We start from the raw sequence: 26,097 nt of genomic DNA, 5'->3' as shown, positions 1-26,097 counted from the left end.
CATTCTTCCTCAGCGTTGATGGCCACATATCTCCAGTATGAACCTTCATGAGCATAACAGCTGTCCAGAACAAAGAGCCCAGACATTAGGTATGGTGACAAACTGGAGCCATTCGGGTGCTCACTGTGGTGATCGCTAATAGTGAGCGATGGAATGACAGTTCCTTAACATGCTCTGATATCCGTCTCGCTGTTTGTGTCTACCATCGTGACATACGAACACTCCCAGTCAGCGCTTCATTGTCTTCCACACCTTTTTTTGTATGCAGTTGCAAAGGTTATTTGCTGGTCAAGAAGGTCAGTATTGTAAGCTATGAATTTGACATGGCAATGAAGTTCAAAGATTCTCCTGACGCATGATTAGCCTCTGATTGAGAAGCGCTCACCTCCTCTTACACACTTCAGATCTGTCATAGCGGCAACTCGGGGTGAAAGCCTTTTTGATGGAAAATGTAGGTTAAATACACAGAGGAGCAGATCTTATTAGCGTTTCCCCGCGAGAGGAGTGATTATTTGATCTGCACTCTTGTTGCATAACCAAGAGGAGTGGGAGAATGAGGGAGAGCCGTGAATAATCCATGTTTGTTTCAGAAAAGCACATTCTCACTCGGTGGGTGTAGATAAGGCTCCAATCAGCTGTAACGAGAGCTCAGAAACACTTGATCGGTAACTATTAAATAAGCTTCTGATGTGTATAGGCTACAGCATGACGGAGATATGAAAGTGGGATAACATACTGTTCAAAATTCAGATTTAAAACAAGCTCCTAGAGACGTCTTTATTCAGTCAAAGCCGATATTATGAAACACATTTTCAGGACGAGATGTTTTCTATGAAATTCAAGATTGTCTTTCCAAGAGATAATTCACATTTTTGTTTCTTCCTTTTCTGGATTAAAGCCTAAATGACGGGGCTGCAATCTACTGCAGATTATTTTCATGATCAAATTATCTGTCCCTTATTTACTAAATGAAGTGATTAATGGTTGCATCTTTACTAACCAATACATTATTTTAAAGGCCAATAATTATATAATAATAACAATATTTATCAGCCAATATCCGTCTTTTATAGAAAAAATAACCTTAACAAAATATCTTTATAGGAATCGATTGAATGAAGTTACTAAGCGTTGTACTCAGCAGGACCATTTACAGTTAAAAAATAATCATTATAATAATAATAATAATTTTCTTAATTAATCATTTGGAACATGTCAGAAAATAGTCATGCCAAATACAGTTTCCTAAAGCTTGTCATTAAAGTGCATGTTTTTTTTTGCTCAAAACCTAAAGACATTCAATTTGTAATCACATAAGACAGATAAAAGCAGCTCATCCTCCAAATAAAGTACCTGGAATGATTGACAATAAATCGGTTATCAGATCATTTATCTGTTCATAAACTAACCGATTGATTGATCGACTGATGGTTTCAGCTCTGCTTCTCAGTGCTTTCTGGGGGATCAAAATATGAAATGTAGACACATAATTCTTGAATTTCTGTCCAACAATTAGTTTTGAATCAGCCAGCTAATAATAATAATAAGATACATATTGGTGTAGTGTACTGTTAGTATTAAATCCCAGCTGTCATCTGACGGGCCCTTTATTGATCTTTAATGATTACCAACATGTTGTCCCTCTTGACTTTGTGTCAGATACACCTGACAACAGAGCTAACCATTAACCTCATAGAAAGGAAGAATTCAAACCCATCTCCACATAGCAATGTTTATGGATGCATATTTGAGTCGTACTGATGCTGCTGTACTCTGCGTATGAGCAGCATGTCAGCTCCACCCGGCACAGCCTGCACTATCCAACAATCTGTACATTTGGCAGAGGAGATGAATGCTATCTCCATCCTTATCAACCCCACTCATGAAAGATTGCACACAGACCACCTGCAGTAGGCAAGTTGCTTTCACAAAATAGTTTTATTGGTAAAAAATAGAACTACTTGCACAAGCACATTGAGACAACTGTATCAGAACCTGTGAACTGTTAATCATCACAAATATGCTCTGGCAAAGTAAGAAGTGCTAAAGCATTCACAAAAATAAGCTGCAGTTATCAAAATGATAAACCAATGTTTTGGTACAGTATACGCAGGAGTATTAACTCTTTTGAACTTTTAGGACCTAGTCACCTTGCACTATGGCCGATTATAAGCTAATGGAATCACGTGCTGATCTATAGCTCCTATTCTCTTTCTGAATCCAGACAGAAAGTTCCCTTTTTGTTTTCCAGCGTGCCCAAGTGTTATGTATTGGTCCAGGGATATTGGAATGCTCAGCCGTTGGTAACAAACTCCTGTTGAATAAAGTAACACAAGCAAAGGTGCATCGAGGAGTCTTCTTATAAAGAAGATATGAACATGAAATTGTATTTTATATTGAAACAATGTGAGAGAATCCTGATCCCTCAGTTTAAACAAACACATCGAAAGCCCAGATACTTGTGTACAGTTGTCACAGACTTAAAGTAAAACCAGAAATCCTGAAACAAATACAAAATATATATATAGAAAATACCACACATGTCTTTCCAATGAAACTCTTATCCCGGGGAAGTCTTGCTGTGCTTTGGGAAATGAGGAATAAAGAGGATTTAAAATAACCCTCAAAACTCGAAAGCTGCACTGGACCGTACACAAGCATCTAGTCGACTTGAGACTTAAGTCTAGCAGAACAAATCACAAATCCATAAAACATTTGCTGATGTATAATTCATGTACAAACAACGCAATAAAAAAATAAACCCAAAGAACTCCAGATAGTATTAAACGTGTCATCATGAAACGATTTGGCACATTCTCAAAACACATAACGTGTGTCGGTATAAGTCGATGACATGGCACATTCTTCTTTGTTTATTGCATTGGTTATGGTGCCTGGGCAGTGAGCTTTTGTCAGGAGGCCCGTTCTGTCGGCTGTCGTCGATGCTGGGCAAGATAAGTCGGGGTGGGGTAGAAACCTGGCTCTAGAGTGGTGCCCACAGAGATGCCCGTGGCGTGCCGGCAGCAGCCTGCAGGTGGCGAGCTGGGCTTTGCCATCTGCTCCCCCCCCAGGAAGCTGCATGTTTATGAGAGAGAAGGAGAGAATGTGCTGTTCTTTACATCACTGCCAAGGCCTGTCTCCAGCAGGAAAACCTCATATATCCCTCCCTCAGTAACAAGCAGAAGACTCATCACTGTCGGAAAGCGTAACAGTGCTACTGACATATGAGTAGGTGGGAGATTTGGTGATGAGCGCGTGTGCATCGGGGTGGCCATGCTTTCAACATGCATCAGCTTTCTCTTGTCAGCGTTCACATTCATGTGACACAGACAGCACAGAGGGGAACAAATGTGAGAGTGGCAGGTAGAAAAGAGAAGAATGGTGGCTCAGTCAAGTGGTTTCAATGTAAGAAACTGAGACCCTCTGCAGGTGCAGACTTGTAGCATATGCGCACTGCTGACGCACTTTGAAAACAAGTCACATATGGAGAATGACTCTTACCTTTTTTTAAGTTGCCTGCCTTACAGCAACCCAGCAGACCTTGTCTCAAGAAGCTTCCCCTTTTCCGCCTACTCCTCGCCAGCCTGCCAATGCACCATTAAACATCCGCTCATCCCTGTGAGATTGCTCGCATGGTATAGACACCATAGCAGCATTTTCCAAAACCTGTGACCGTGTAAAAGGGATGCTGCCTCATGTCACTGACTAATAAAGGGGATTAGTGAAAGTAGTGTGAGCTAAGGCTCTGATTTAAAGCCTTTGGAGCCATGCCTCGAGCGAAAGATGCCCCCGTAAACAACTCCAAATCAATGACTGACATGCATGTACCCCCGGACAATACAGATATTTGAATGCTGAATTCTGTTTCCATGGCAGTGCGGGGGAGGAATGTGAAAAGCACATGCAGAAAGCCGGCATGTCTGAGTGTTTACTGTGTACAAAAACACACACGAGTGAGAGTGTGGTGTGCATGTCTATGAGGGCGTGCAGGAATGGGTAATGATCTGTGGCTGCTACTTACAGGCAATATGTTTTTGTCTTGATGTAAATATTAAACAGCAGATAGTCCACTCTGCTTAAAGGTTGTATCTCTTTCTATCAATTTCTCTCCGTCTCTCTCATATTGTCCGCCGCAGAGAGAAACAGGCAACTGTTAGTCTGCATCTTCTGTCTGTTCTCCAGCCCAGCAGTCCACATCTCGTCCTCGACAGTCCTCTTTGAACAGTTACAGCAGGGTAATGTTTCTACAGCTTTTCAGGCACAGGCATTTTGTGGCTATGTCTCAGTCTTCTACCAGGCAGGCATGCCGCTGTATTAATACACAGACAGGCTCCACACAGCATGCTTTAGAGGCAAAATATCAACATCATTCTAGTAGCTAACAAAAATATGACTATTTATTTCAATCGATTCCTCGTAGCATTCTAGTGGATAAGTTTACGAAAATCTACAATGGCTTGCTATGAAAAGATTTCGTAGGCATTAAAATGCCTATTTTGGAAATTAAGAGGGTAACAGACGATTGTAAATAGACCGTCTAAATAGCAGCTAAATGATTGCTTTTTTCCATCCTCGAGGGAACTCTTTCTGTGATTTACTGATGAAAGATGTCTGCATTTGGTTAGCGGCTTCCTTCGATGCTGCAGCACCTTCTCCCGGCTCTTACACATTCACACTGTTTGTTCCAAGGTGCTGCTTAGGGAATACCTCCACTGCTTGTGCTTGCAAAACAGAAAAAGAGAGAAGAACAAGATAGAGGAGAAGGGAAAATGAATTCAAAGTTGTTGCCATCCTCCACCTCCATCTGGAGAGGAGCCTTAGTGTGTAGCATAAGCCGTGATGGATCCCCCTCAGGCTCGTCTCCCTTTAGCCGTAGCGTACACAGTGCTGCTTTATTACACATAGTCCTGCAGGCTGTAGCCGGTCTTATTGTCTAATGGTGAGAGAGAGCAGTACTGGTGCTGGAGCTCCTGCTGGAGCAGCTGTTGCTGCTGCTGCTGGAACAGCAGTTTGTCAGGGGGAGGGAGCAGGACCATGTCCTGGGGGCCATGCCTTTTCCCCGAGCAGGACATACAGAAGATGGACCCACCGACAAAAAGGAATCCAGCTGAAACAAAGGCCACGTACACAGCACCCCCAGGCTCAAACTTATTGCTCTCGGGCACATTGGAGTCTAGGAAGTTGGTGATGACCTCGTTGGTAAACCAGGAAGCCGGCACCAGACACAGAAAACCTGCAGCGACAAAGCAGCCGCCACTGGCAATGGCAGCGTGTCGCTTGGAGCGCCGTCCACCTCCCCAACGTGTGCATTTTAGTCCCAGGGATGCAAGGCAGAGGCCCATGGCAGCCATCACGCAGCAGAGCACCATGGTGGTGCGGGCAGTCTGCAGGTACGCAGGTAGTGAAAGCACAGAGTACTTGAGTGTGCAGCTGAACATGCCGGTGCTGTACCATGTGCAGTCCATCCACAGACCCTGCATCTGGGAAATGGCTGTGATGATGTTGGAGCCCACATCTGCGCTGACCTTCCAGTTGGGCAGCAGAGTGGCAACCATAGCACCCATGATGCCCAACAGCGCAAGGACAAATCCAAATATCTGCATGCCCGTGGATGCCATGCTCCTTATCGAGTTGATGCTGCCGCCTTCTCCTCAGCCCCTGTCCTCTCCAGGCAGCATTCACCCAGCGCCAGCCAGGCTCGACGACCCCACTGCCCAGCCGCCTCTCTCCCCCTTCTGTAAGCGGTGTACCAGCTGTCAGTCAAATCTCCAGTTCCTCAGCCCTTCAACTGCGGTTCCCCTGGACTGGAGGAGAGTGAAATGAGAAATTGAATTGTGCTCTCCCTCCTTCTTCCCCCCCCTCATTCACCTAACACAAGTGCAGACTTTTCTGGCTTGAAACAAAGGGCAGCATGAAGCACAAGTGGTAAGAGCTGGCTCTGACTGACTTTACAGTGGGTAAGCCAAACACTGGTGTTATTCTGCATGCATTTTCTACGTGCTCTCCTTCTCCTTACCAGAGCCCCATGGAGATGTTATAGGAGTGGGAGAAATGAGTTTGGTATTTTCAATGCTCAATAGCAATGTGGACTTAAAGCTGCAGTGCTCTCACTTACTCTATATTCCACCTCTTTAATTTAATTGCTGTTTTCCTCAACATTTTTGCATACCATTTTAACAGTTACAGAACGTTAGCTTAAAATTAAATGGCATTTTCTTCTGCCGCCAATATTAAACTTTATAAATGTAACACATTTTGGGTTAATACTATTTTGTCGGACTTCGTTAAAGTAGAATCGGAAATGTAGTCTTTTAAAATCTAAATAAATAGGCAAGCCTGCTTTAAAAAAATAAGTTCGACGTACAGTCCTATTTGTTTGCTGTTGTTTATGATCCGAGCAGGGGGGAAAGCGGTGTTGAAATAATTCCTTACCCCGGCTGGTGCAGAGCTGGCGCGTCACGTTGTTCGCAGTGGTCGTGCAAACACACACAGTCACTCAGGGAAACACAGTCGGCTGGTGAGGAGGATTCAGCCCGGTTCGCGGGTCCGTTCAACACATCCATTTTCTCAGCGACAGTGTTTGAGAGGACATCCCTGCTCCAGCGACCACACAGGCATGACCGGAGCCTGGGAGAAATAACCGTAGCGCTCTTTCTCTCGCCTCTCTCTTTCTCTCTCTCTCCTCTCTCTCTCTCTCTCTCCCCCCTCTCCGGTGTGTGTGCTGGAGAATAGCGGTCTCTGCCTCACAACAACTTCATAAACGGTTGTTCATCACCGACTGCTACTATACTTCTGTCACTCCCTACTGTCATGACAACAGTCAACCGTTACTCATCGCGTTTCATACAGCCTGCTGAACCGTTTCTACTTTAAATTAGCTAGCTAATTAGCTACTTGTTTCGTATTGTCTGAACGTATTTAAATTAATCTATGTTTCATATTTCAGCCAAAATCGGTCTTTATAGATACAATGTCCAAGCAAATGTGAACTCTTCAAAGCTCTTTCCCTTAAAAAAAATACTTCCCCTTATTATTCCAGGAATGATTACATTTCTTTTTTTTTTCTTCTTTTTTTTTTTAGTTTATTGTATGACTATTACTATTGAGAATATAACTTTTTTTATTTCCTGTCTCAGCAATTGATTTTTGTGAAATTAATACTTTAACTTAACTTAATAAAAATAAGGAAAACAATTGCAACGTTAATAAGCTAAACGTTTTGCAGAAGGGCTTTGTAGCTTAAGCAGGTGGTGGCTATAAAGAGTGATTTGTTTTTGAGACCTTATTCAGAATTTTGGGAAATATTCTTGCTGTGTAATTCCAACTAACCAACAAATTAAAAATCTAGCTGCTCAGTCATCACAATGCAAAACAGGTGTTGTTAATAGATAAGAAATGACCACGTTGCAAAATCTATATAACATTTAAAAGATAACCCTACTACTCAATTAGGAAGGGTAGTTTAATTAATAATAATAATAATAATTCCTTACATTTATTATAGCGCTTTTCCAGATGCTCAAAGCGCTTTACAAATACACAATTGGGAGAGAAGAATAATCCATTATCATTATGACCAGAGGATTGGTCAGACTTTTGTTCTTTGAAGCTTGGTTTGTTTATGTATTATGGTCCAGAGTAGCATGTGTAACCGACCAAGCCAATACTGACCCTCCCCGGGGCATCGTCTTCATCAGGCCTCAGTCAGCAGGAGCCTAAAACTCACAGCTGCTACCCTGTCTTCCCTCTCCTCTCAGTAGAGGACATACAACCGGGAGGGAGTGGCCTGGGCGGCCTTGATTCATGAATGACAAAGAGGACAAAATGAGAGCGGGGGGGAAATCAGAAAGGACTAATAGACCTGATACCCTTGTAAACGCAGATGTGTGTTATTATTTTTGCTGCATGGGCAAGTCAGCAAAAACAGCCTGCTGTGAGAGATGGTTTTGCATATCTCTTTATTAACACTATAACAACCAGGCATTGACAACAGCGATATGTAGCCATTACATGTAAATAGGCTGGTGGCAATTGATTTGTTTAGCTATTGATCTGTTTGTATAAGGCACAGTGGTCTCCCCCCCCCCATTGTGTCCATGTAAACCTCCCCTAAGAGACCCTTACTGGAAATGAGATCTGGAGAGCATGCAGGGATGGTGCACACCTCATTACCTCCAGTGTGATGTTGGTGTCGACCTTCAGCACTACATTCTTCGGGCTCCTTGTGGGATACCACTGCAGGAGGAAGATACATTTTCCAGTTTTACACTGACAGTATGCCGTGTGTGACCTGTCTCCTTGTAACCGATGAGATACTAAGTGCTGATGCTGGTGTTGTTCTGTGGGGAGTAAGATACATACATAAATAGATTATGGAGGGAGTGGATAAAAGGAGAGAAAAAGATGAAGGGAGAAAAGAGCAAAATACAGTTAACACGCCCGGTGAGTGCAGATGTGTGAGGCTGTGATGTGTGAAGATATTGTGGGCTATTATAAGCGTGGTCCCCTTTATTTGATCACCTCACAGCAGAGCTCTCAAGCCTTTTTGCAGCGTAGCTCTGAGGCACAGCCAGACCAGCCATGCTCCCTTTTGCCCACACGAGGGGCTTTTATCGTTCAATTTGCATTTTCCTCTTTTATGTCCTTCCTTGCGTAATTGGTTTTCGTGCTCATCGTCTTGCCTAGGCGGTCTGTTCACAGCAGAAATGCAAGGTGTCGTGTGATAGCTGTGATGTCGCTGTCAATGCAATCTTGTTGTTGAGCAGGACCCGGGTCTAGCTTCACCATAGATAACATGTGTAAACCTGTTCAAGGTAAAACAATTGTGACATGATGCAAAATTACCAGCATTGCTCGATTGCTCACGCTTACTCCATTAAGAATGACTCCCAAGAGAACTACATGGAATGGCATTTGATGAAGTCCCATCATAACCAATTTTCCAATGTTGTCCCCATTTGCAGTTCCGCTGGACTAGTACATTTAAAAATGTTGGGCAAAGTTCAAGATTTTCTATGACGAAAGCGTCTCTTTAAGGAGCTAATCTTGTCAAAGGCTAGGGCTACAGTTTTGAATGTCCTGTCTGCATAATTTCATGGGAAGTACTGTAGGCTGGGCTGCCTGCACAGGAAGCCACAGCCCTTCCTTCCAGAACCCCTCAAGCAAGATCAGCCTGGTACATTCAGCAGCATTGAGCTTTTCCTCTCCGAGAGGCTGTCTCCTTCCACTGATGTAATGGAGGTTGTCTTTTCAAGGTATTGTCATGATTAATGCAGCTCTTCCTCCTTTGCAGGATCGCAGGGAGCTTTTTCTCTCTTGTATTCCCTTGTTGTGTATAGACTTCTTCCATCCCCCTGCCTTTTCTCAGAACCTGCTATTATGTAAGCGCAAGTGCTGGTGGTTCAGGTACATGTAGCACAGTAGCTGGTGCTCCAGGGGCCCTGCCATCTAGTGTTGGTTATGCTTAGAGGGACATGACAAATTACCGCTCACACGTCATTGGGCGAGAAGTCACCAAGAAAAAGACGTTGGAGGTGGAAATGGGGAAAGGGGAGCTGGAGAACCACAGGGCAAAGCTGGAGTAATAGAGTTTCCTGCTGCGCTTTAGGAAGGTCAAATTTGTGATGTATGGGAACTCATAAGTATTTTAATATAAATGTGAGACTATTGTACTCAAGTGGGTCAGAAAGGTTGCAGACAAAGGCGACGTGTGACTTTTAGATGGAGATCTCTCATATTCTGCCCTTTTCAAATTCTCTACAGGGAGAACAAGCAGTATAAGATATTTTGTAAAAAAAGGTGTTGGTTTATCAGATTGATTAGTAAACAATAATTAAGGAGAGAAGCAGGTTCTGTCTATGTAAATGTTTAAAGTAAGTGTTTAAATTAGTCTAATTGGACGTTTTAATCAGCTTGAGTATAGATTCTTACATCAAAGGCTAAATTAGTGGTAATCATTTAATAATTTCCCCCTGCTTAATAACATAGTTTGCAAATGGTTACCGTCTGAACATTCCCAGTCTGTCCGTGTAGAGAAAGAGGGAGGGTTGAAATATTAAGGTTGTCAGAAAGGGTCAAAGAGTCAGTCTGCTGCCCCAGTTCAGGATCGCCCTGTAGATGCAAAGTATTTGAGAGGTTTTGGGTGGGGGTGAAGGCATGTTCATAGCACCTGGATGGAGGGTGGAGGTGACGGCACATGATTTAGGATGGAGCTTGCTTGCATGTTGAGGTTATCAGGGGGAAGGATTAATGGCAGGGAGCGGGATATATTCCTGTGGCGCTACCTAGTGAAGCCGTGTAGCAAGGCCATACATAAATCATAGCAGCAAAGTGACTTCGACAAGATGATGGCTGAAATGCTGCTGCCTGTATAGTCCCAATATCGACTTTTCCCCTTGCTCCTCTCTTAAATCATGAAGTGGGGAATATAAATAGCCCAATTATTCCAGCAAGGAGTGAAATTAAAGACGTTCCTTTTTTATTGCTGCTTCTCAACAGATGGTGTTCTGATCTCGCATCACGCCAAAGCACTGATAGGAGCATTTTTGCTATCCAGATATTAAATCCCGACCTTACATGTTGATGTGACAGGTGGAGGGATTTATTGCCATAATACACGCCTCTCTAAACCAAATGATGGCTCTCACTGCCCTTGACATCACCTGCCACTTTCAATATTTAAAATGCATCATTTGATCTAATGGAGTTAGTGTATTAATAATGGACTTATAGGGAAGCAGCCAATGCCAATTCTGACACTAAACATAAATAATTCAATGTAACACTATGTTTAATGTGAAATCAACATTAAATTAAACACGAGTTTAACTCAACAGCTGTACAGTACGTGCACTTACAGCTCCAACATTCTTCTTTTCTTCAATGTGGACCACCTTATGCTGGACCGTGGAGTCTGAAGCCTTCTCTGCACTAATATTGGACAGATCCTTCAGGCTGTTGAGTCTCTGGCCGTCCCATTAAACTCCACTGCGGCAGGACGCTCAGAAGCATCACGGGGATCTATAGATCTGATAAGAGATAGTGCTGCGGTTTACAAGTGCGCCAGAGCGCTACCTCCGTTGTTCGCAGAAATGGAGGAATCTAAACAGCTCATTAGAAATCCTTTGTGCGTCCTCGGACCACTTTAGTTTTCCTCCCCTAATTATCCACGCCAGCCCCTGGCCCAGGAAAAGCAAAAGGCAGCTGTGTGAGTGAGTCACACAATCCAGAAATACAATCTTCAAGGATGCACGCGGAGCTCCTCAGGGCATATTGTATCAACCTAGGGGGCTGCTGAGCTAAATAAGATGTCCCTTTTTTCTACTCCTGTGTATGTGTTTGTATGATTTAAGAGGGGAAAACAAGTCTGCACGTATGCGTTTTGTGAATGCTTGACTTGCATTTTAAATATTTAGTCGACATGATTCGTAGGTTTCCCAATCATGCGCCTGCTTGCCTCTCTTTCCTTAACAACTTTTGTCTCTTTTCATGTTAATATCTATAACTGTACAGTATGCGACATCATGAATAAGACAATTAACATGTACGATGTTAATACTTTGTCCCTTTGGACTATAAAACCTATGTGCTACCACTTCACTGTTTTTTTATTATGCTCATGGGATTTCATGTTTAGCAATCCAGTTTGATTCCCATTGTGGAAGTGCAACTTCCTTTACCAAAGTAGACGGCAGTAATGATATCGATTTTTGTAAATTTTTCTTGCTAAATAAGCAGTTTTTTTTCTCGAAATCTTGTTTAGAGCCTAAAGCCAAAAAGCACTTGAAATGTATTATTATTAAGACTAACACTGCCTATGGTTTTCCCCTGGAGCCCCATTGTCAGTCTGCTCAGCCAGCCCCTCTCAATGCTCTCTCACTAGGGAAGCAATGCTATAACCATGTATGGGAAGGCAGACAGACTCTGCTCTGCTGCCCCATCTCTCTGATTGTGCAGTAGGCCCTTAAGCCATAACTTGCACCACTGAATGCCATCATAATGTGAGACTCCCTTGAAAGACTTTTCTGCACAGACATCCAGGAATACTCTCTTAATGGAGTATGGTTATTTTGATCCCATCACAGCATTCAGGAGATAAAGAGAATGGATGATCCTTTATAGGGAAGCGAACAATATAGGGAGAGGAGAGAGGCAAAGACGTATATGAGCTTGAAAGTTAAGTGCTTGCATTAGGCGAGCAAGAGTTCTTTGCTGAGTCTGCCACGGTTATTTCCACAGTGTGTCATGTCAGCTTAGGGCTGACACAGGAAGGATCGGGGGTCGGCAGCTCGTGAAGAACTGGAGTTGAGGTGACCACCACCACCACCGGTCCTCTACTGTCGTTTAGTGACTCCCAACCATTACGTTAATTACTAGTTGCCAGGTTATATGGAAAGACTATAGAGTGGTAGTTTGTAGTTTTGCCATGACTTTCTTAAGGCTTATACATATTTTCCATCATTGATATGCACTAATACATTCCATTTATACTACAATTGCTTCATATTTACCACTATACATTCCACGTATGTTATTTGAGAGGAGTTTAGCTTCATTCAGTCTTTATTAGGCACTAATATATTCCATTTATACTACAATTGCTTCATATTTGCCACTATACATTCCACGTATGTTATTTGAGAGGAGTTTAGCTTCGTTCAGTCTTTATTAGGCCCCGTCCACACAGACGAAAACGAACCGAATTCGATATTAAAAAAGTCTTCCGTCCACACGGAATCGGCTCAAGAAATGTGTCCGTCCACACGAGACCGCTCGACCCTCTGGAGACGCTGTAGTACATATGCCGGGCCTGTAAGTGGCGCTGTATTTCCGCCAAAAAATACACCAAAAGCAGCGAATAAGACCGATGATTATTATTATTATTATTATTATTATTATATTATTATTGTTGCTGATGGTTGTGGTAGAGGAGCTGTACATTTTGCACTAAAATCTGGTACCACTTTACAATAAGACTACCCTTATAAAGGATTCATAAACGGTTTATAATTAGGTTATTAATTAGGTTGTAAACACTTTATTAATCATTAAGAACCATTTATAAACCAGTTCTAACATATTTTTCAAACATCAACACAGGCTCACTATTTGGCAAGATGACTAAGCCTTATATTGGCACTAGCTTACTTCGTATTCTTCATCAGCCAGCATCCTTGGTATCTGTTGTTCACTGAGTTGATTCTCCCCCCATCCATCTTGATGTTTCTTGGCATCTCTTTATGACCATTTATTTACGAGTTACTAACATTTATAACTGCCAAAAGGGAGCCTTGTAAAGTGTTAAACAAATCACCATTTATTAATGAGTTGCTACCATTTATAATTTGTTTAAGTTATATCGAGCCTTAAAGTTATGCATAAATTAGGGCGTGGTCACATTGAGTGACAGGTCTGTCCAGTGACTGCTGCTGTTAGCTTTCTGCTCTGCTAGCAGCTCTGTGATGCTACAGGGGCTCTGCCTGCGCAGCTCATCCGGGCAACATAACTTGAACTCGGCCGTGTTTGTTATGCCTTGTGGACTATTCTTCATGCTTATATCGGACTATTGTGACTCGCTCTACAGTTAAAACAGACGGTGCATGAATGCGGTTTTGCCGTAAGTGAAATTCAAGTACTTTATTTATGTGTTGCTTATGTTTTGAGTCAGCTAACGTTAATGAATGTTAAGGCTTGTGTTAGCATGTAAGCAAGTGGTAGCTACATCTGTGCTAACGATGCTAATCGTAGCCTCCAAGTTAAAACGTAATAGAGAAGTGTTATGCATTTAGTGGGATAATACTGTAGAATCAACGGCTTCTGTTTGAGGTTGGTAAAATAAGGTCATCCTTGTAAGTTAAAGAGATATTTTATTAGGTAGGTAACTGTATGCATCGCTAAGGTTAATTTAAATTCGCTATGCTCGATTATGTAGACAAGCTAACATCAAAGTAGTGTTGAAGAGCGGCGTAGTGTATGTGAAATCAACCTCGCAATAAGATGTGTGTATATTACAAATATTAATGTCATATTTCCAGATGATTACTTGGATAGATATTACGATATGGTTGGTTGAGCTGGAGTTCATTATTGAGCTTACACGTTAACGTCACAGTCATATCTGAAGAACGAACCCAAACCTTGTTCTTTTTATCAATTGTATTACCAAATTGGTATCAAATAAATAGTAAGCATTGGTAACACCAATAAAGTAAACTATTTTAGTTGAGTATTTGTTTCTGGGAGAAGGTACTGTACCCAGTTCCTATGTTCGGCAGTTAGACTGGGCTTTCTTATACAAGAGAATACAAACAAATATCAATATGGACCATTACTGTATAATTATCCTTAAATGATGTTATACAATGCACCTAATAAACAAGTATGGCCTTTTGAAACATGATGTGCAACAATTTTTACTGTAATTTGTGTGCATTTTGTTGTTAACTAAGATGATATGATTTATTTTGTGTGTGGACGCTTTGGACATACCTGGAGAAGAAAGAAATGGGTCTTCAGAATGATGGGAGTTAAAGACAAAAGGCGGAGACTAGTGTTGAAATGATCAAGATGCCACCTTGTCCCTCTGATTAGACGGCATGTTAAGTCAGGAAGTAGCATTATTAGTGATGAGTGGAGGGCATACAGGAGAGTGCTGAGTAACATGGGGTACAACCACTACACCATAAACCACAGCAGGTGGTTTGTGAACCCCCAGACTGGCAGTCATACCCAACATATAGAAAGAGCTAGGTCGACCGTCAAAGGACATGTCCGCAGACTGAGAGGAAACCGTACAGAGAGTTTGTTGGAGGAACACCTCAAGGTTCTTGAATGGTCATCTTATCTCGGCTCTGCTCACCCTGATGGACTGCTTGGACGCTTGTTCAAGGATATACACAAAGCCTTTCCAGTCTGAGTACCATTATGTCTTACCAAGTCTTTCATTTATGTCTGGGAAAAGCTTTTATGTTTAAATATGTGTATCAGTCATACTAAATAGTCATTCTTTTGAGTCCTGATTTTCTTCATGTGTCAATAAAATGTTTTGCTTGGCTCTTTTGCATCTTACTTTGCATTTCATGTGTATTAGGTAAGTGTGAATGTTATAACTCATTCATAAATGGACATTGAACTTAAATTCAACGCACCCTTTCAGTAGTTATAAATGTTAGTAACTCATTAATAAATGGTGATATGTGTCACACTTTATACAATAAGGCTCCCTTTTGGCAGTTATAAATGTTAGTAACTCATTCATAAATGGTCATAAGAGATGCCAAGAAACATCAAGATGGATGGGGGGAGAATCCACTCAGTGAGCAACAGATACCAAGGATGCTGGCTGATGAAGAAGACGAGTTAAGCTAAGTAGCCAATATAAGGCTTAGCAGTACAGATAAATGTGGGCTCACTATTTGGCAAGCAACCGGTCACAGTTGCCCTGTTTATCTCATGTCTTATAAAAGCGTATTAATGATTTATAACGTGTTCACAACCTAATTAATAAATTAATTACAAACTATTTGTAAACCCTTTATAAGGGTAGTCTTATTGTAAAGTGGTACCAAAATCCGTACCATGGTCAGTAGCGTCTGGAGCATGAACGCAACCCTGTGATCCGCCGTTGTTGTTGTTGGTGAAACGCATCAGCAATGACGCGGAGGTGAGCAGGAGAGGCGGGGCTATGGTGTCATAATTTTCAGGGAATGATCGTATAGGGCGTACACACGGAGCCGCAAGCGTTTCGTCCTCAGACCTACCCACTTTGGGAGCTGTTATCAATGTGTATCGGATTCGGGCTCCGAATCCGCGTTTCCGTGTCGGCCTCGTGTGGATGAACAGTCTTTACGATAGAGAACGTTAGCGGATTCAACGTCTCCGTGTGGACGGGGCCTTCATTTAAAGAGGAACTCAATTTATGTGTATGTTTTTTTGCCATAACAGCAAATCTCCTCACACAACCTCTCTTTAAAACAATCCTTTAGTAAGAGTATGGAACAAAACAGGAGCAAGCACCTTTAGCATGCTTGGAACGGTTACACATTTTGGGCTGCAAGGACTATAGCGGACCCTTACAGACACTATAGGCGCATTCACACCGCAGTACTTTTCCCACAAAGGTTCATGAGAACTCTTTAGTTCTCGTGAACTAAGTACAGATCGCGTTCACACCGGAATAAGTTCCTGGAGGAGGATTAGGCAAAAGAAGCCGCTGACGTCACTTCTTCTTCTGCTTTGGGTTTACTGGCAGGCCGCAAACAACTTCACGGCATATACTGCTACCCAAAGTCCCCGGCCGGAAGTCCCCGGCCGGAAGTCCCCGGAGTTGGGGACTGGCTTCAGTAGAAGCTGCTGGGACTCCCAGCAGCTTCTACTGAAGCCTTCCGAGTAAATCGCCAGAACGCCGACACCTCCTCATCTCCACCGCTCCCATGTTTTATTTTGTGTTGCCATAAGTTAGTCTCTCTGTGTTCCTGCGCTGGGCTAACGCTAATAATGCTAATGTGAGGATAATAAAATGGCGGCTTCACAAAACCTTTTGGGAGTTTTACGGGGCGTGGTTTGCAATCCGCCCAGCCAATCAGACATAGGAACCTTTTTCTCCCACGAAAGTACCTGCTCTCTAGAAGGGACGGTAAAAAAGGTTCTGATGAACTCATTTTAGTTCCGACTCTTTTTGGTGTAAACGCGACATTTTGGAACTAAAGTGGGAAAAGTACTGCGGTGTGAACGCGCCTCTTGACACAAAACATATGATTTGGCCTTTAGAAATGTAGAGCAGATAAGGTATTAGTACCTGTGTCCACTGAGTCCCATTCAGCAGGACATGAGCTCTGTTGCTGCCTAACGTCACTGGATCCATATGTATTCATGCTCCACTGGTTTCACCCTCAGTGGAGATGGTAGAGCCGGATGGGCAAAGACAGAGGGATGAAGAGCAGAGTGCCACAGTGAGTCAGGCCTGTAGGTATTGAGAAACTCAGCGGTGATGCATCAAGACAAGTAGAGACGGGCTGGAAAGAGAGGCTCAATTTCTATGGTCCATCGCACAGGTGTTACTGTGGCAACTGGAAACGGCTCGCCAGCCAGCCATGCTGCGTCATCTTATTTTCTGCCTTTGCTCTTTTCTTTTATCCCCAGTTTATTGATCCCTCCCTTCTCCCTCTGTCTTTGTCCAGCTTTTTTATCTCTCTCGGCATTTGTCAGGCAACCTTTCTCTCCAGTGTTTTTTCACCACACTTTGCATTCTCCCCTCTCCTCTCACACCTTCCTGCCCTTTTCTTGCTACTTTCCAAACTCCCATGAGCTCACTCAAGTTCTAAGGTCTCTCTTGCTCTTTCTGTGTGTTTTTAGGTGGACGTGGGAGTGGTTCACTTCACCCCTCTGGTGCAGCCCCAGATCCAGCATCCCTTCAAGCTGGTGGAGAAAGTCATCAGGAATGTGTTCCAGTTCCGCAGGAAGTACTGCTACAAAGGAGTAGAGTAAGCACACAACTCGTCTTTTTTATTTTTTAATCATGTCCCATCCTCATTTAACATTCCCTCTACATTTTTTATTCCCTGTATTCCGACAGCTGCGTCTCCTTTTAACTCGCCATTAATTCAATTTTTTTGTCTTTGTCACACAATCCAATCCGACAAATAAAGTCTCTACTTTTGAGGCTTTCTGTGACTAAAGTGTGAATATGAACTACCAGAGACCGTCCCACCCGCCCACGTGCATGCTGCCCATCGCCCCCGTTCGTAAAGCGTATGTAGGCCCGGATAACAAAAGAACACTGGCTGTGTGAAAGAGAGCAGCAATTATGAGTCATTGAGGTGGCATAGGAAGACGAGGTAGCACATTTTATGTAACTTCAGTGGGTTGGCGGAAGCGAAATTGGAGAGGAGGCACCAGCACTGAAGCGCCTAAAAAGCATCTGTACTGCAGAGTGTGAGGAATTCACAATTTCTCACATACCTGCATGAAAACACATCTTAAGCAGAGAAATGTCTTAAAATAATAATGGATACCTCTCTATTGAATATTCTGCAGAGTTTTTCAGCCAAATGTATGAAAATTGGACATCCAAATGACAGCTTCTCTGTATTTTTGAACAAGTCTGTGTGAATTTGTACCTAGGTCTATTGGCTGTGGAGCATGGCAGTCGAACAAATAAATAATTCATGAGCAGCTCTAGCTCTTTGTGTGATTTCAATTAACTTCACAGATTTGAAACAATCGCTGAGGGATACTTTCCTTCTGTTTGAATTTTATAATGGCATTAAACTTGCATGATCATTAAGATATCAAAGCGACCTGAGTGTAGAAATCTGTACAATCATTTCTTCATGTTCTTTTAATTATTTCACCCCCCAGAAAGCTGTTCCCTGAGGCGAGCCGTTTTGAGCTGACACAGAAGATGTTGCAGAACGCAGACGTGGACCCCACTCTGCGCCCTACAGAACTCACCATACCCCAGTTCCGGGCTTTAGCGGATGCCTACGCTCATTTATGCATGCATGAACCCAGTCTGCTCCACTATGAGTTCAGAGAGGAGCTCAGACTGAAGCCCCTCACCAAGCAGGGAAACAAACCGGAGGACACATTTATTATGGACGAAAAGCTAAATAAAAATAAGCATGGAAAGCAAGAGAAGCCCACTAATAGCCTCTTTTAGTGCAGGGAAACAACAGAGAGCTCTTAGCCTTGACATTTCCATGCATTTTTAAAATCTTTTTTCCCCCTGTGTCAGTCACCTTGGTAAACATGAAATCCTGGGACAGACACAATAACTACAAGACTTATAAAGATCCAGGATTGGTGGAAACAGCTCCAAGACCTTTCTCTAGGATATGACATCTCAAAGCAGAGCAATGTGTATTTGGGAGAATAATAGTAGGATGCTCATTACCCAAAGAAGCTCTTTGTCCCAATTCCTACTTAAAATCACATCTTGCATAACACCTTGTCCTGTGGGACCCAAAAGAACTGTCAGTGTTTTCAGGGTGATTTAGAAAATGGGAACAACATGGCAACACCGTATTCAGGCCATTTCCCCCTCGCTGAGTACTGAGTTCTTAGTCGCTTGGGAGATGGTGCTAAAAGGGAGGAGGAAATGTTTCAAATCCAGATGGACTATTTGTAATATAGAGGAATACATTGTCAATGCCTGTATTTCTGTTTAAAACACAAACTAAACAATTACCTTTTCAGAATAACTTCATGATTTTTCTGGAGGCACATTTGTTACATTTCTTGTACAGAATACAGTATTTATGTCATTGCTGTTGAATAAAATCAGAACACTGTTGTCATTTAAGCTTTTGTATCATTACAGGTCTTGTTGAAAGTTATAAATATTCCTCCTTGAAAGCTAGAACAGATTATCACCAACAGAATATGGCAGGGCTGTTGCCTGCCAGTGTGGCAGATGGCAGGCTAAGGTTGACTTGCCAGAGGGAACATTCACTCGCTTTTCATGATCAGTGGGTGTTAATCTCACCACAATCAGGATTCCATCAGATCGACATGGCAGATACTGCCAGATATGGAGGACTGCCAGGTTGGCATATGCCGGGTTACCTGTTAATACTTACAGATAGGTCTATAACGTCATCTACAAAGTCACAATATAGTCATAGTATAAAAATCATTAATAAAGTTATTTTTCAGTCAAAGTATTTCTAAAATTTGATAAAGAGATCATAGTATAATGAAAAAGTCTAAACCTAAATATCGAAGGTAATCAAATGTAATAAAATATACAATATGTAAAAAAATGATACGGAAGCTGTTGACGAAAGTCCAGAAAATATCACAAAAAAAACGACATTCTGTAAGTAGAAAATATCAAAAAGAAACAGTCGAAAATATGATAAACGACAGTACAGTATGTCAAAACTATTTTTATTTTTTTTAAACTTACATACTTTAGAACACTGGCTGTGTGAAAGAGAGCAGCAATTATGAGTCATTGAGATGTCAAAACTTTTTTTTAAAAACGAAAGTATAGTACATCCAACATTTGCGAAAAAGCAATAGTATGAAATAGCAATAGTATGTCTTAAATATTCCTTAAAAAAACTCATAGTATAATATATTATCAAAAGGTAATTGTGTAATGTACATGTAAATGTGACTTACAGAACATGCTTTAATTGATCATTTCAGTCCTCTTTATAAAAGATACTGAGGAAAAGAAGAACAATTGCCTCACATGTTCTAGTATAAAATCCCAGCACTGCAGTAAAGCTATTTCTTCATACAACTGTGCCCCACTTCTGTCAGATGATCATGTAGTCTTTGGAGGATCTACATTTTCTTCAAATACCTGCATTTCTTTTGACAGCTAATCAGGCAACGGTGGCGGCGGGTGATGCCCAGGGACCAGCTGAGAGAAGACTTACCTCCAGCACTGCTTTACTTTATACAAACTCAACTGACACACTTTGAAGGTTGAAAGCATTGTTCTCCAGGCATCATTCACAGATACAACTTTTATTTATAAAACATTTCCATAAGAATGGGACATTCACATTCATTGGTATGCTAGCATTAAAAGGCATGGTAAAGTTGAGAAGGTAAATAATGTTGTAGAGGTTTGCCTGAGTACCATGACATGTACAGCTATGGCAAACCAAACGTTTTTACAAAAATATCAGCTGCAACGTCTTCTATTTCCTGTCTTGTGTCTTACCTGTACAGTGTCAAGTATGTATAAGATCATACATAAATGTTTACAAATATAGAAGAGTATATACAGGACACAAACATAAAAAGAAACGATGGGGTTTAAACATTACTGCAGTTTAAATCATTCAAATAAGCAGCCATACCTTAACGTTTACATCCCAATGCAACCACTAGCAATCTCAAATCTTCAGAGAAAGACCACCCAAATCCAGTGGGCTACATTAAAAATGAAGTGTACACATTGTACCGGTATTGCATCTTTCGTATTAGTAATGGACCAAATCTTCAGCCAACAGTTCAAGCCTTCACCCAAAAAAAGTTTGTTTGCTAAGATATACATAATCAAACCTATTAATAAATAAAAACAGTATTATTAACATTAAAACCTGTAAAAATCTTTCAAAAAATATAGGCAAACGTTGTACTTTAGTGCACAAAATACAGCAAGAAAGGCTTTGTTGGGAAAGTTTCCTTCCTGTTTGTTGAGGCCGATGTCATGTGACGTGACCGCCTCTGGTCTTTGTGTGGACCTCATTAGCCCTCACTCCTTTCATTTTTAACACAAAGCCATTTGTAATAAGCGGAGATCTACAGTGTTTGGTTCTGCGGCACCAAATACAAATGAATAACCCTGATAAGAACCTAATTTCATCTGCGTATCCTGTGGCTCTATGTTCCCTGTGGACTTTTATTCCTCATATAACTTCAGGGACTAAAAGAAAGAGGACACTCTCCCCCCTTTCTTCATAGAAAAGGTCCAACACGGAATCAACAGCTGCCAATCGGCATGAGCGGCAGGGTAAACTAGGCTGGAATACGTCACTAAGCAGTTTGTTGGGAAGCTGAGGAAATGGCGAGAACGCATCAGTGCTTGGCAGATTTATTGCAGTTATTATCAATGGGACAGAAATCACTTCGCTTCACCACTCTAGGGAGAGAAAGTGGGTCCGTCAGATAATAGGCTTCCATAAGAAAAAGATCATTTACATCTAACTTTTTAGCAGGCTGGTGTATGCTTTCCTAAACTGTGTTCCGAGTTGAGGCACAGCTTCACAGCCACACAGGGGTTTCCCTCTAATGACGCAGGGGCTTGGGTCAGTCTTTCACCTTTATGACCATTGTTCTGGGGTGTCCGTTATGAGGAGGTGGCGTTCCCAGAGTCAGCAGCACAGCTCTCCACCGGCTCATAGAAGCAGTCCTCGTTCACTACAGAAGTCAGACTCTGGACACTGTAGTCTCTCTCCAGCAGGGCGTTGAGGTCCACCCCCCCCGACAGAGACGCTGCGTCCGCCTGGCTGTCCAGGGACCTGCTCTGTGTCTTCATGCTCAGCAGGGCGCCCTGGCTCCTCCTGCAGCTGCTGGTTTTCCTCTTCACAGCACCGAAGTGTCCCCGGATCAGTTTGGGTTGGGTCTCCGGCGTGTCCCCCTCCGGTTGGACACATGGCGCCTTGGCAGCGTCCTCTGAGAGTTTCAGTTGGAGGAACTGATCTTCGATGGTGCTGGATGGAGAACTGCCGTCTCCACTGCCCCTCCGCGTCCCCCCCTCTATGAAGCCGTCGTCGTCGCTCAAAATGTCTGACTCTTTCACGGCGGAGGAGGAGGAGCGAGGCTGGGATTTGGATCCGGGGGTGTGAGACCAGTTCTTCTGGGCAGGGAGGGTCTGGGACTCAGAGGAGGGGCAGGGGGGAGGGACTCCGCACAGACTGAAGGTCCCGCTGCTCAGGCTCCCCTCGTCTGAGTCCGGCCCCACTTTGGCGGCCCCAGCCTGGGAAGAGGGGTCTCCAAGGGGGGGCTTACACAACCAGGACGCCCTGGTGGAACCTGAGGACACATTTGGAGATGGAAATCAGACGTGGACTCTTATCTGAGCCAAACACTTGCATCCTCAGCCCCCTTTAGCATTTTATGACCTACAAAGTAAGATACAATCGTCTCTAAAGAACATGCATACTCAGCATTACACAGCTAATGATAAAAGGCTAAATACCAGTCAGCAAGAATCACTCCTCTGCCTTATGTGGACATGTTTTTATAGGGAGAATTCCCAGCAAGCAGTGCCTGGTACTCCAAACAAATGTCAAGTTTTGTTTAAAGATCTTTCAAGAGGCTTTTTATTGATCAACTAAGTTGTTAAATGTTTTCAACTTGAATTGACTGAATGTGTTTGAAAATGGGGTTTATTAACACATGATACTGTGTAATATATTTATAGATATATCTAAGAAGTACAATATAAGACAGGCACAAGTTTCATGTGTGGGCCATATTCAATTATACTTTTAAAATGAGCTGCGGGCCAATTAGAAATGGCCCCCGGGCCGTAGTTTGGACACCCCTGATGTAAATGCTTCTGAGCGCTCACCCAGCCGGGCGGAGGAGGGCCGGGTGCTGCACAGGGGGGCCAGGCGCTCCTTGCAGCCCCTCTCCAGCGTGGCCTCGCCCCTCATGTTCCTCCTCACGTTCTCCCGCAGGATGGAGCGGATGACCTTGATGATGTTGACCTTGTTCTCCGGCACACTGAGGAGGACACAGCAGAGGAACCTTAGTCATGTGAGTGCAGGTTGATTTCAGAAGCTAAATATAGATTAAGGGGCGATTGGTGAGAGACTTCCATTGTGTCCCCAGTGAAATGGGTGATGTAATTCATTAGGAGTGATCCCAATTTCACAGAGTGTAATGAGAATCACCAAGTGGGTCGCGGGCTTCACTCCCACCACCATACTAGTGTAGACTGATTGTGCTTTTTTAAATGCTCAAACAATGGAAAACATAGGTTTCCAGGAACAATACCAAACTGATAGCACATTTACAAGATACGATTATTAAAGTGAGTCATAAAAGATTAAGGGTCACATTCAAATATTTGTATTTTACATTCTATCTTTTAATTGTCATTCTTGTTTGTTGATCTGTAAAGCCCCTTCAGACAACGGGTTTGTAATATTCGGCTATATAAATACAATTTCAGCAGTTTTGATTAGACATTTTCTCTTTTACAAAGTCTAATAAATCAAAACAAGTATAGGTTGACATATCTGGGAAATACGAGAGTTGGAAGAAGATGATACCAGTCTCCTATTGGTCCATATGAAGCAACAGCCAGCAATCGATTGGCTTCGCTGCGCATAAAGACCTCAAATTCTCATTAAGTAATACATCTCATTGTTTATTGTGTACGAAAACCAAATAAAATGCTAATGAGGAAGGTGCTGGTAGGCATAGTTCTTAATTGTTTTGAGTCCTAATGCTACGCTAAGCTAACCAGCTGCTGGCGATACCCTCTTATTAAACAGACAGATATGAGACCGGGAGCAGCAATTAGGAGAAAAGGCATATTGTTCGAAATAAAATAAAACAATTATTAGGCTTCAGTGAACAGTGAACAGTAAAACATGTTTTAACTAAATGGGTTGTATTGTACTTAAGATGGAGCATCACCCAGCCATTTTAAAAGGGGTTTACTTTAATGATGTAGGAACATATTTCATTTTATGTATATTTGATCAAGTAGATAATTCCAGTGGGTCTTTTCACAGCCTTGACCATGTTTATATCAGTAGTAACATTGAGATCTGAACATCTGTACCAATGTTAAAAATAAGACTGATGGTGTTAGAAGATAATCAGACATGGAAATGGCAGATGTTTGCTAAACCTATGTGAGAGATAAGGTGAAAGGTATGGTGTCATCACCTGTAGCAAAACTCTATATGACTGCCATGATCCTTCCCCACCTAACATACTGTATGACCAGCTGGACCCAGGCGAATAGCACAACACAAGGCCTATCCTGTCACTTTACAAACAAGCTCTCAAAGTTTTGGACAGAAAACCTAAGCTATACCACCATGGACAAACATAACCTGCTCAGCTGGGAACATCTTTTAAAACACACTGACGCATGTCTCATTTTTAAGATTATACACGGCAAGGACACAGCAGAACCACAAGGTCTGCCCGAAGAGGGGACTGTGTAGTCCCCTCTTAGGTCCAGTTCCTTTGGCAAACACTGTTTCTCTGTGAGGGCATCAACACTCTGGAACACAATACCGATACAGATAAGGAATAACACCTCCTATCATACATTTAACCGCTATCATAAGAACTGGCTTTTAAGCAATCAAAAATGTGAACACTTTTAACTGTATCAAGGTATGATGATATTTCATCTGTTTACATGTTTGTCTGTTCCTATTTATTGTTGTACTGCTATTTATTGTTGTACTGCTATTGTCTGTTATATTCTATTTAATTATGTTTTTATTTCTCTAGTCTTGTTGTGGTCATTTAACATCTTGCCAAGGACAACAGTTGCAAATACTGGCTCATTTACAGCAATGTGGATTAATGTGCACTGTCCTTTAAATAAATAAACAAGTAAACAAGTGTCCCTGTGCAATAATAAATGATTACACACACTAAGGACATGCTCACTTTGATTTTGCCTCCAGATAAAAATGGTATAACAATCTATCTTAATGTTTGGCATGTTTCCAACCTTGCATATCACACACTGTTGGAGTTAATGTAACTGTATGAATGTTATGTTATAATAACTAATAGAAATGGTAATAGTTACATAATCAGATACAAGACTAATGTTGAAATAAACCTTGAAAGGTCACCTATTATGCAAAATCCACTTTATACATACACATGTGTCCCCTCTGTGTTAAGAGACTCTGAAAGTTTCAGGAACAAAGATTCACTGACTTTTTGTCCTGATCCATTTATATCAAAACCTGTCTGAAAATGAGCTGATCAGATTTTGGCTACTTTATGATGTCATCATGTTTTTTTGGCTTGTGTAACCATTAGCCAATCACCAACCAGCCCCTCTTACCTGTGGGGTTCCCCAAGGCTCGATTCTGGGCCCCATCCTTTTTCTATTGTACATACTGCCCCTAGGTTCAATTCTTACAAAACATAATATCCCCTTCCATTGTTACGCTGATGATGTACAGATGTATCTGCCTCTCAATCAAAATGCCAACTCATTACAGCAGTTGAAGGACTGCTTAACAGAGATTAAATCCTGGCTGAGCCAAAACTTCCTCACCCTTAATGAGAGTAAGACCGAGGTCATCTTTTTTGGACACCAACCAAAAATATCCTCCCCTCTGTTATGAACCTTGGAGTGACCTTCAACAGCGCCTTTACATTTGATAAGCAGGTTAGCACTGTAGTCAAGACCTGCTTTTTCAAAATACGACTATTGGCTAAGACCAAGTCGTTTTTATCTTTTAAAGACCTAGAAAGGGTTATTAACGCCTTTGTTACCTCGAGACTGGATTACTGCAACGCTCTGTATGTGGGTATGGACCAGGCCTCAATTAGACGCCTCCAGCTAGTGCAGAATGCAGCTGCACGTCTTCTCACTGGCCATAAAAAGCGCGACCATATCACCCCAATTCTGGCTTCATT

General features: G+C 42.2%; 3 protein-coding genes across 7 annotated transcripts in view; 1 reads left to right on the top strand and 2 right to left on the bottom strand.

Moving 5' to 3' along the window:
• Positions 1 to 19,300, top strand: part of tfb1m (transcription factor B1, mitochondrial) — a 28,206-nt gene extending 8,906 nt beyond the window's left edge. For both annotated transcript variants that reach the window (XM_034221966.1, XM_034221967.1), the window contains exons 7-8: positions 17,353 to 17,480; positions 18,358 to 19,300. In XM_034221966.1, coding sequence (XP_034077857.1) covers positions 17,353 to 17,480; positions 18,358 to 18,658 — 429 coding nt within the window. In that variant the 3' untranslated portion in view covers positions 18,659 to 19,300. The remainder of the gene's footprint in view (positions 1 to 17,352; positions 17,481 to 18,357) is intronic.
• LOC117549865 (claudin-20) lies at positions 1,920 to 6,826 on the bottom strand. 2 transcript variants are annotated; one of them, XR_004569539.1, is made up of 3 exons: positions 6,433 to 6,826; positions 4,022 to 5,804; positions 1,920 to 3,075 (listed from the first exon to the last, which is right to left on the bottom strand). XR_004569539.1 is itself a non-coding variant. In XM_034221968.1 (2 exons), the coding sequence occupies exon 2, from the start codon at positions 5,616 to 5,618 to the stop codon at positions 4,896 to 4,898; it is 723 nt and encodes a 240-aa protein (XP_034077859.1). In that variant the 5' UTR covers positions 5,619 to 5,804; positions 6,433 to 6,826; the 3' UTR covers positions 1,920 to 4,895. The 2 variants fall into 2 exon arrangements, 1 of the variants encoding a protein (XP_034077859.1); XM_034221968.1 differs by having other exon boundaries at positions 1,920 to 5,804.
• A 1,162-nt stretch (positions 19,301 to 20,462) lies between the features above and the next one.
• Positions 20,463 to 26,097, bottom strand: part of tiam2a (TIAM Rac1 associated GEF 2a) — a 95,671-nt gene continuing 90,036 nt past the window's right edge. For 2 of the 3 annotated variants that reach the window (XM_034221960.1, XM_034221961.1), the window contains exons 26-27: positions 23,036 to 23,190; positions 21,809 to 22,494 (exon numbers count right to left, since the gene is read on the bottom strand). In XM_034221960.1, coding sequence (XP_034077851.1) covers positions 21,809 to 22,494; positions 23,036 to 23,190 — 841 coding nt within the window. Of the gene's footprint in view, positions 22,495 to 23,035; positions 23,191 to 26,097 lie in introns of all 3 variants that reach the window. The other variant, XM_034221962.1, reaches the window with a different exon arrangement.

This window comes from Gymnodraco acuticeps, unplaced genomic scaffold (genome assembly GCF_902827175.1).
Source record: "Gymnodraco acuticeps unplaced genomic scaffold, fGymAcu1.1, whole genome shotgun sequence".
NCBI lineage: Eukaryota > Metazoa > Chordata > Actinopteri > Perciformes > Bathydraconidae > Gymnodraco > Gymnodraco acuticeps.
Note: the sequence above shows the minus strand (reverse complement) of the source record. Positions and strands in the feature narration are given on the sequence as shown.

Coding starts and splice junctions, on each gene's coding strand:
- LOC117549865 (XM_034221968.1), bottom strand. CDS start 5,618: ATGGCATCCACGGGCATGCAGATATTTGGATTTGTCCTTGCGCTGTTG.